Source organism: Triticum aestivum, chromosome 7D, assembly GCF_018294505.1.
Source record: "Triticum aestivum cultivar Chinese Spring chromosome 7D, IWGSC CS RefSeq v2.1, whole genome shotgun sequence".
Taxonomy (NCBI): Eukaryota; Viridiplantae; Streptophyta; class Magnoliopsida; order Poales; family Poaceae; genus Triticum; species Triticum aestivum.
The window spans coordinates 620415084-620425811 of NC_057814.1; the positions used below are offsets into that span (position 1 = coordinate 620415084).

At 47.3% G+C, this 10728-nt stretch overlaps 2 protein-coding genes across 11 annotated transcripts; both read right to left on the reverse strand.

The window, feature by feature from the left end:
• Window positions 1–849: 849 nt before the first annotated feature.
• Window positions 850–3380, reverse strand: LOC123166540 (U-box domain-containing protein 33). The gene is made up of 6 exons (XM_044584347.1): window positions 3083–3380; window positions 2864–2985; window positions 2644–2765; window positions 2439–2543; window positions 2171–2345; window positions 850–2069 (listed from the first exon to the last, which is right to left on the reverse strand). Exons 1-6 carry the CDS (start codon window positions 3243–3245, stop codon window positions 921–923), a joined length of 1836 nt encoding a protein of 611 aa, XP_044440282.1. The 5' UTR covers window positions 3246–3380; the 3' UTR covers window positions 850–920.
• A 2656-nt stretch (window positions 3381–6036) lies between these two features.
• Window positions 6037–10473, reverse strand: LOC123165888 (uncharacterized). 10 transcript variants are annotated; one of them, XR_006483242.1, is made up of 7 exons: window positions 9957–10438; window positions 9153–9282; window positions 8570–8658; window positions 8236–8328; window positions 7900–8081; window positions 7239–7789; window positions 6037–6594 (listed from the first exon to the last, which is right to left on the reverse strand). XR_006483242.1 is itself a non-coding variant. In XM_044583632.1 (6 exons), the coding sequence occupies exons 1-5, from the start codon at window positions 10171–10173 to the stop codon at window positions 7747–7749; spliced, it is 609 nt and encodes a 202-aa protein (XP_044439567.1). In that variant the 5' UTR covers window positions 10174–10473; the 3' UTR covers window positions 6037–6594; window positions 7239–7746. The 10 variants fall into 10 exon arrangements, 1 of the variants encoding a protein (XP_044439567.1); XR_006483240.1 differs by having other exon boundaries at window positions 8570–8668; window positions 9153–9193; window positions 9957–10434; XR_006483241.1 differs by having other exon boundaries at window positions 9153–9193; window positions 9957–10433.
• Between the last annotated feature and the right edge of the window lie 255 nt (window positions 10474–10728).

Consider the following 10728-nt stretch of genomic DNA (forward strand, 5'->3'; position numbering starts at 1 on the left):
GCCATCATAAGCCACAAGAAATATTCGTTCTTATTCCACCTATTTGTGCCAAATCTGTTCCAAAGATGAATGGACCACCTCAATCTTTATACATGTATACATGCCGCTGCAGTGCTGGAGGCAGGGCGGCGACGAGGGGAAAAATCATCCACGAGAAGGCGAGAGGATGCGGCACAACGCATTGGTGGGGATGCCGAGGGCAGCGCTACGAGTTGACGTGATTCCCGCATCCTCCAACACGCAGGTAGTTCCTCTCCGGCGACAGCGACCGCGGCATGGCTGATGCTGTCGTCGCTCTCTTGGACGTCCCCCTCGCCGTCGGCGACCCCAACATCCATGATCCAGCAGAGGAAGGATCTAGCATGCTCGACGCCGCGGCCATGCCGCCGCTGTAGAGCACCACGACCTCTCTCAGTCCTTGCGCAGATGGTGATGGGGGTATCCCACGCGACCAGTGTGGATGAAGGACGATGCGCATAGGCGGCGGCAGCGGTGAGTTTTCTGTTGAGACAGACGGGATCGAGAATGCGAGGGCTGGGGGAGATCGGGCCTAGGACGTGGGTCGCGGTTCTCGTTTTAGTTTTTTTCAAAGCGGAGATGGGAGCGTGGGCTGGTTTTCCGGTTTCCTCGTCCTCGTGCGTGCGGGATGGACTTTTTTTTTTACTGCATTTGATCGAGGGGTGGAACCAGAGAATCGAACAAGGTGGTCGAACCATCACGACGTTCGATCCCCTTTACTAGTAAAGATTAGCCCATCCAGAGATTGTGGATGTACCAATCGATTCACGTGCACACTAACTAACTAGTGTGTTCCTGTGCCTGTGACGGTCAACCTGAGAGGAGTGGAACGCTACACACCACCACCGTACCTCAACATATCGTTCCCATCTCAAAACAATCATTGGTTACAGATGTATCAACTACCTAGTGGACCTGCTGCTGCTGGCACACATATTATTATTTGGATCCTCATTATCTGGCAGAGGATGTAGGACGGGCCGCGCGCCGCCGCCGTTAGACGCCTCCGTCTCCGACGATGACAGCAGTGATGAAGACCACGTCCGGCCCGGCGCGGCGTCCATCGTGGCCTCCAGCGCGGCGCGCGCCTCCTCGAGCAGCTCACCGGCCGGGCGACACGCCACTCTGCCGTCGCTCACGGCGCAGCACCTCAGCCCGAGGAGCGCCACCTCGGTGGCCACCTCCGTCGGCCACCCCCCTGCGCTCGCGTCCACCACCTGCTGCCAGGCTCTGCCCCCGCCGGCGGCGGCCTCCAGCGCCGCCTTCTTCGCCCAACGCGCCGGCAGGCCCGTGACCAGCCGGAGGAGCAGCAGGCCCAGGGCGTGCACGTCGCACTGCGGGGTCGGCTCCCCCGTCGCGACGTACCGCTTGTCCACGTACGCCAGCGCCTCGCGTCCGGCCCGTTGCTGCTCCGCCTGCGCCAGGAGCCCGCGCATGCCGAGGCCGGCGAGTTTAATGGAGGAGCGCCGCTCGTCGGCCTGATCTAGCAGGAGGATGTTCGTCGGACGAACGTCGCCGTGCACCGTCTTGAATGACGCGTGGAGGAAGGCCAGCGCGGAGCAGACCTGGTGTGCCACGCGGCACCGCGCCATCCACGGCAGCGGCGGCAGCGTCCCCTCGCCTCCTTGGTCGAGGCGGTCCTCCAGGCTCCCGGCCGGCACGAGCTCGTGCACCACGGCGCGCGCCTCCGGGCACGTGCCAACGAGCGCGACGAGGCTCGGGTGGCTTAACCTGCCGATGGCGTCGGCCTCGCGAGCGAACCGTGCCTCGCCGACGGCGGCATCGGGGGAGATGACCCTGACGGCGACGCTCACGCCGCGCAGGCTCCCTCTGTACACGCCGGCGCGGCCAATGCCGGCAATGCCGATCCTGGCAGACTCGCCGAAACGGCATGTGGCCGCCTCCAGCTCCGGCAAACCGAACCGCAAGACACTGGCACCATGATCACCATCCGTCACGGGCATGGATTCCACCACAGCTTCAGGTTGCGGGCGAGTCTCTTCGGCCTTGAGCTTCTCCGCGAACGAATCGTCCATCTCCATCGCGTCACCCTGACATTGTCATATCAAACGCACTGTTCACCACCCAGCGACAATGTATCTATCTCACACAATGGATGATCCCACTAAAGTCACATTGTTCTTGCACGTACCGAACCATGGTGTGAGGGCGTGGTCGAGTCGTGGATGCCGACCGGCTCGGCGGCGCCATCGCCGTGCCGGTGCGACGAGGATGCCGATGTCGAGCAGTCGGAGGCGGTTGGCCGTGGGCTGGTGCTCGCCGTGGATGGCTCTCCTCTGCTTATCAGCCCCTCGTCGCTGGCCTCTCTGTACGTGTCAACAAGCAACATCATCGGATAAATGGACAGCACAAAATCCATTGAGACTGTGTCATACATACTAACCAGATAGAGTACCTACCTGGTGCAGATAAGCTTGCCTTTGCAGACGAACCAGATCCTGCAAGAGGGGCTGGCCTTGAGCTGCACGGTGGCCGCCTTCTTGGACTTGGGCGCCCGCATCTTCCTGACAAACAACGTAGCATCCATCACATGCACATTGTCGTGCGCACGCAAGAGGCAGGCGGACTGCGACGTCTGAACTCGCGGCAACCACACGTACATACCTCGAGTAGGCCCGGTCGGCGGCGGCGCCCATGACGAGCTCGCCGACGCCATGGTCGGCGACGAGCTGCACCAGCCCACCCGCCAGGTCGTCGCCGGAGACGATGACCTTGCGCGCGTCCACCTGTAATTATTGTACTCGATGGTTCAATCAGTTGAGCCAACTAATTTGCTGCTGATGACAGCTACTCCTGAACAAAGGAAGGAAGGATAGGAACGAACGCGGTGGGCTTTGCAGATGCGGAGCAGCTGGTCGAGGGCCTCGCTGGCCTCGTCCTCCTCCCACTTCCTGCACGCTGCCACCATGGCTGCTCCCACCTGGCTCACCGGCACCCACGCCCCCACTGCATCCATCCATCCACCGGAGGATAAACAAGGATGGATGAGATCATAAGCTACTCGCTCCATTGATTTGGCGGAAGTAATCGATGAAACACTTACTCATGTTGATGCGGTGCGGCGGGCGGTGGACGTGGGCGAGCACGAGGCGGCGGCCGGGGAAGTTGGCCAGCACCCACCGCAGGTTCGCCTTCCAGTTCCACTGCTCCTTCCCCACCGCGCAGTACACCTCCTCCTCGCCGGCGCCGGCTGCCGCCTCCTCCATGTACCCAGCTAGCTAAACCGGTCGGCCGATCGATCCTTCCAAGTGAGCTTCGTTCTTGGGCTTCTTGCTCTCTCCGGCACTGGCAGGGCAGGGAATGGCGCGCGGTCGAGGTGGGGGTGACAGAGACGATCGACGCGGGATAAAGAAAACAGGGAAGGGGAGTATGTGTAGTGTGTACGTAATCCCGTTGACCAGTTTTTTATTCTTTTTGTACGGGAAACTTGACTAGTCGCTGTTTGGAAGGCCGTACAAGGGATGGGGATGGGGATGGGATATCCTAGGTGAATATGCTCCCACTATACTGGCAGCATGAAAAAAAACCAATTATTAGATGTTTCTTAGTATCATGGATCACTGCATGACATTCACGATGAAGCATACTTAAACTCAGCTACATAATTGGTAATCCACACATTTGACCAAAGAAACAAAATGCTAGAAGAAAATGGAGCATCTAGCTAGTTAGCCCTAAATTATTGGCCTTTTCTAATGAGGAGTTCCCTTAATTGTTACTACCTCCGTCCCATAATATAAGATTGTTTTTTACACTAGTATAGTATAAAAAACGCTCATATATTATGAGAGCAACTAGTTAACGAGCGCTCCTTCGGGAGCCTCGCAACGATCAGCCATTCGCCACGTGTCGCGCTCTGGACGCTCCCTCCGGATTTTTTTTTTCGCACGCGTTTTCGGCTTTTTAAACGGTTTTTTTAGGTTTCTTTGATGTTTTGGTTTTTCCCCGGTCTTTCTTAGCTTTCCGATAAAAAAATTTCAAAAAAAATTTCGCGAAAAAACGCTTTTCCTTTTTTTTTCTTTCGCGAAAGTCACGGTTTTTCTTCCGCGAGACGCACGGTTGTGCTTTAGCGAGAGTCACGGCCGTGCCTTTCGAAAACGGACAAAAACGTGTTTTTCGGTTTTTTTTCTTTCGCGAGAGTCACGGTTTTGCTTCCGCGAGAGGCACGGTTGTGCTCTCGCGAGAGTCACGGCCGTGCCTTTCGGAAAGGGAAAAAATACGCGTTTTCTGTTTTTTTTTCTTTCGCGAGAGTCATGGTTTTGCTTTCGCGAGAGGCACGGTTGTGCTTTCGCGAGAGTCACGTCCGTGCCTCTCAGAAATGGGGAAAAAACGCGTTTTGTTTTTTTCCTTCCACGAGAGTCACGATTTTGTTTCCACGAGAGTCACGGTTTTGCTTCCACGAGAGGCACGGGCGTGCCTCTTTTGGAAAGAAAAAAAACCGTGCTCCCGGTTCGGTTTTTTTGCCCGATTTTTTCGTCCGGTTTTTGTGAAAAAAAAGTTCGTCAAAACCTATCAACATGGGATCTAGTTTTGAAGATCTCGACACGAGGAATCCAATGATGAAAACGGTTCGAGATTTGGACGCACGGTTTAAGAGATAAAACGTTTTGAATAAACGGATCTACGAAAAAAAAAGGGAAAACTCCCAGGTTGCGACAAGTGGCGCGCTGCATGTGCGCCACTTGTCGCGACCTGGAAAAGTGGAGTGTTTTTTGCAACGAGTACTCCTTAATTAGTGATTTCGATATATTATAGGACGGAGGGAGTATCAATTATATGTTCAAGCCACAGAGAATTATGGCCCGGTCATTCCGTAATAAAGAAAGGCCCAAGCTCAAATCGATGCAGATTTGACGACTTTTAAAGAAAATGAAAAGAAAATGCTTCGCTGAGATCAGACGCATTCAGTTTGGCATTCTATATTTGCATTATTCGCCGAGATCAGACTTGGATTGGAGATGACATCACCAAGCTGGTCCAACAATACTATGATAAAGGTATCACTCTTCGTCGCCTTATATAAACACATATACTCGCTTATTTATGAAAGACTGGTCTCCAGTTGCCGCCGAAACATTAGGCCTATCAACCTGCTAATATCATCTACAAAACCATCTCAAAATCAATTGGTAATAGACTAAAATCTTACCTCCCAACAACATTCATCCAATGCAGCAGACTTCCACGCAGGTGGCAAAATTTGTGAAAATGGACAAATCTGGCTTTTTTTTAAACTTTAGCACATAATGGATCGAATACAAAATTTACTCCCTTTTGACATCGTATAAAGGCTCGGCCAATTATTAGGATCAAAGGGAGTATTATAAAATGGCCCATTTTGCATGACGCCCAAGGTGTCGTGCTAGCTGCCATGGCGCCCCAGTTCCGGTCGTCACGCTATCTAGGCCCAGTTCTTTTCAGCTTTTGATTCTTCAGAATCTGATTTGGGTAGTTGATTTCTTTCTGGGCTGAAGCCCATTAACTGTGCAATCTAGCCCTCCTCTCTCTCCTCTGATTTTTTAATACTTTTTTTGTTTTTATGTGCTTTTGCTTTTGCTTTATTTTTCTGATTCTCTTTGTTAATTGGTTTTATTTCTATTTTGTGGATATTTATCTTATTTATTTTTGTTTTCTGTTTCTATGGGTTTTTTTTCTTTTCTCCATTTTCTTTCCTTTATCGGTTATTTTTGTTTTTTGTGGTTTTTTTGGTTAAGTGTAATTATATACAAAAAATACTATATAATATGTGCTAAAATTTTATGATTATTAGCAAAAATGCTTGTGCATTGCACCGGGAGAAAAAAAATCATCACCCCCGTAAGCATAGCCTATTACACGAGTAACTGTTTGATTTATGACCTAGTGCTTAATAGCCCGTTGATGCACAATTAGCTACCCTTTGTTCACTTTTATAAGTCTTTGTAGATGTTTCAGACAGTGAGCAAAACAACTCCATTTCATTTGTCTGGAACTACTTATAGAAGTGAACGGAGGGAGTACATCAAATAAAATTCAGATATCAGTTGCTATTGCCAACTTTTCCATAACAACAAAACTTTCTCCATTTCATATGTTGTTGCCAAAAGAAACATAGTTTAAGCAACGCCATATACTTCTAAAAGGCTAAAACAACTACAGGTGAACGCAAACGCAAGGCAAACTCTTTAGGGCTACTAGAAGTCTATAATCATAGTGATCAGCGACCACTCTTGGCAGATATTCTTTTGAAGTATCCATGTTAAAACGATATGGCACACCATTTATATACAAACTGCTTGTGCGATTCAGAAGTCTGAATGCTTGTATGGCATCTTTGTACCAAGAAAAAGAGATGACCACTCTTTCTTCTGTGGCTTGATGTATTGTTCGTTCAGATGTAAATTCAAGCTTCTGACTAATGGCGCTGAGAATTGCTTGAAGTGATTGCTGACCAAAATGTGATAGTGGCTCAATGACAAAAGGGTAGTGAGTAGTGACATACGATGCACATTCTTGTGGATCCCTGTATATCTCCCATGAATATTTCTTTGCTTGACTGATTGTTGATATCCATGGCTGTGCCAGAAAAGGAAAATTTTAAATTAAGGACTGTGAAAATCATATACTGTACTGTGATATGTATGTGCAAAAGAAGCACAAATGTTTTGCTGATCAAGCATGACAACTTTGTACTCCGTAAGTTTGATAGAGAAGGGAAGTTTATTACTGTTTTATCTATGACCATGAATACTGTGAGCGAAATGCGTCGCTAAAATAAGCAGATAATATTTTTTTCGGTTCTAGTGAGCATAGAGCAGTTGTGGATCTTCCTAAAATAGCATGAGTGATTTATGCTATGGCAGAAAGTAGCTAAAAGAAATACCAGTAACGGAAAAATAAAAAATCCAGGAAATGGAGAGATTATACTTGCGGGTGCAGGGAAAAGTGGCAAATTCAAAGAATGTACTTTCATTTAGCCAACAGATAAAATGTTTCTGTTCTCGTGAGCAAACGGCTAGAATGAACCTCATGAAAATAGCATGAGTAATTTATCCAGGGGCAAATAGTAGCTAAAAGAAATACTACTGACGGAAGAACAAAAAATAAGGAAATGGAGAGATTATACTTGTGAGTGCATGAAATATTATTCCAAAGGAAGTAATTTCTTTTAGCCAATCACTCAAAGCAAAAGATTAGTGCAATGGGTAGAAAGTACACACCTTGACAGAATATCTTGTTCTTGTAAATCCTGTGCTCTACAAATTTCTGAAATCTGCCACTGAAATTGTAAAAAAATCTTGCCACTGAAATCTGCCAGACTGTCCACATAAGTTCTTCACTTTGGTCATAATCCAATTGATGAAAATAAGGAACTCTGCTAGTTGCATATCTTTTAAAGCAAGAAATTAATTAATAATTACACCTCTCTATAGTCCGTATTTTCATCCAATTGGGCTTCTGCACCAGTGTCTACTCATTCACAATATACAGACGAATTTAGATAGCAGAACATTGTAGATCAGAAGGAAACTTTCAGGGTAAAATCCATGTCAACAAAAAGAACAGACATAGAGCCATCAAGAGATTTGGAGCCACAAAAGTAGTAAGGAAAAGGAAGAAATATGACGAAGAGAAGGGCATTTTTGCTCGGTAGTACTCACTGATCCCTGCTGAAGAGAAAGACATGAGACTGGAAGGAGAAGCTGCTCTACGTTGTGAACACACCCATTAGTTCATGCGCATAAAGGGAACTATCCTGGAGCAAAATCAACTGAAAAAATTGACGTCAAAAAGAGAGGAGTATATCTTGTAAACTCAAATTATAGCTACAGCAAAACAATCCTCGACTTTATCTAGCAAGGGGAAAATTCAGAGATGTACCTATTGAGGAGGTGTTCATGTTGGGCAGACGCGAGGCACTGGATGTCGAGGGGTACAGGGGTGTACAACACAGGCGGCGCTGGGGATTTGGCCGCTGCTGATGAAAGTATGTCGTCTCTGATCTCAAGCACCACCAGATGGTGGTAAAACTTCAGTAGTAGAGGACACCCGACCGACAACATCTAAAGAAACACAAATCGTTAATTCACTCTAGCTTATTTTCCATAGGAAAACATAAGCACACAAAAGGAATTGTCAGAATTAGTAGCTTCATATGAGAAATCAAATGGGAAGACAAACGGTAGTACTTAATAATAAAGTGGCTAGGATACACACACAGATCAAATATTCTTTCAGTGAGAGAATATTCTGCTCGCGGTTCATGATTTCCTCTCCGAGCAATTGAATCTCCACTATCAGTTCCTTTGTCTACAGGAATAACAACAACAATCACACCCTTGAGCATGCAACTAAAACTCTACTTTTTTGCCAACAATCTAGAATTGTGCTTGGAACCGTAGGGAGTGAGGGGACACTTTCCCTTCTATATTATGTTGACCTAACGCTTGCTCTTCTTTTTTACCACTAAAATAAAGAAACTCGACCAATTGCACACACAAAAAATTCTTGGTTAAATGTTTTTGTGCAGGGGAGCTGTGGGAGAACAAACCTTAGTTGGTAAGAGCTTATGACCAGTAGATAAGAGTGCTTGACGGCCGCGTGATCGCCCGGTCAAGCATGTTATAGATGGACCCAAACCTGTCAGAATCTAAAATTCATGAAGCATGAACAAACAAAGGTAAATTTTATTGCCATCAAAAGGCCTCCGGACCTAATTTTAAATGGAAGGTTGCAAAAACATGTCATGGAACAAAATTAGAAAGTTCAAAATATGGTGCAAAGTACTTGGTTCAAGAAAAACTGTTGCACGTCAGCCAACAACTGAAGAAGAGAAAACGATCAAGAAAAAGCTAAAAGGTCTTACATTAGTGAACGGATGGAGTATTATTTAGTGTCAGATTCTATACTGATTACTGAATTACCACATAGTTAGTTCCTGGTCACATTTTCACAGAAGCACGACGGCAGAAATTGACCAAAGCAATGATATACAAACAATGTATTGTTGACTTGTTGCACACAATAAAATGATCTATACATGTTAATTCTACCAAGGAAAAATGTATGACATGGTTGCTTGCAGAATTGGTTCACTTTGCACAGCTTCACTTGAACCATCTATAAAATTGTACCTGTTCATTATCGGTTGGGCATTGACAGAAGTCCTATGTAACTGAAGGCGTCAAGGTGGTAAAACAAAATTAGTTATGTGGTTAATTCCAGTATAAAACCATGCCGAATAAGTGACTCTGGTTATGGTACCTGCACAAGTGGATATGATGAACAATCTTGTTAGCAAACCACAAAAGTTAACAATTGATAGTTTCAACCTGTACAACAGATGATAACGCAAAAACTCACCTGAAGCAAAACTATTTTTTTTCATGCAGTTTTTATAGGCAAGAGTTACCACAGTTCATGGAAAATACTGCGGTTTAATCGATGGCCATTGGCAAACATGATTTCTTCACCCCTTAATCATGATGTGCAGAAACTTTGCTGATGTGGTTATAAGACATGCGTACCAAACATATGTGTTGCTTAAATACTTGTTGGTCTTCAGTTCAGTTGTAGGTGCTAAATACTTGCAGTCAAGAAATACCAAACCACATATTGGAGAGCAAGTCTTTCATTGAAAATAATCACCAAGGGAGCTAGCTTGAGCTAAAAGAATTACTGAAGCATGCTATATAACATAAATTTTCCCAAAATATCATAGAAAATTCTATCAAAATCGCATGTCCTGTCTAAGAAGTATTTCATAAGAGTTGGTCCCTTTTTAGATCCATACCGAGAGAACATTTTGCTACCCACAAAATCCATAGGAAGAAACGATCGAGAGAGCATCCAGTAAAACGATGACTCACACCTCTTGACGGAATTAACAGTCCAGATTGGACCAAAGAAGAGAAGGGGTGGATTTTGGGGAGCAAGACCTGCGGATGTAGATGACGTCTCGGCGCCTTCTTCAAAGTTGCATGAGCAGCGCCATCTCTGCATTGACCCGCAGCCTCGCACCCGAGTGCCTCCCTGGATCTTCGCGTCCCCGAGCAGGAGCTCCGCGCCCGTGCACCGATCCAGTGCCGCCGGAGAACCAACCACGGCCCGCCTCCCTCTTCCTTTCTCCTTCCCTCCCGTGCTCTCTCTCTCCATGTCTCTCAGCTCACTCTTTGCTCTCTCAGGAAGCAAGCTCGCCACCCCGGAGTTGAAGCCGCCGCCGCCGGTCGCCCCGCCCTCGACCGGATCTGGACCCTCCCTGCCAGGATCCACGCGCCTCCTCTTCCTCCAGCGCCTCTCCTCGCTCGCTCATCCACTCGCTCTCCGTCTCCGGGCGCCTGCTCCCGCACTTTCTGCTGCTCTCCTTCCCTCCCTCCCTCTCCGACCCGCCCTCCCCGCTCCTTCCGCCCCTCAACTTCTGCTGCTCCGCCATGTGTGTGGATAAGATGAAACAGAGGAAGGAATCGCCGGTTGGATTCTTACAAATGCAGGGTTTTTCTGTAAAAATGAAACGTTTTCTCAGTTCGACTTAAAGAGGGACTGCGGGTTCAACTATCAAAAAGTACAGGGGCTTTTCCGCAAAAACACCGTGACGGTGATACCGACAGCCTCAACCCGTGCTTTATTATTATTATTATTATATTATTATTAGGAAGAGATATGTACACTAAAAATGCGCAACTTCTATGCAAATTGTTTGCAAAATATTTC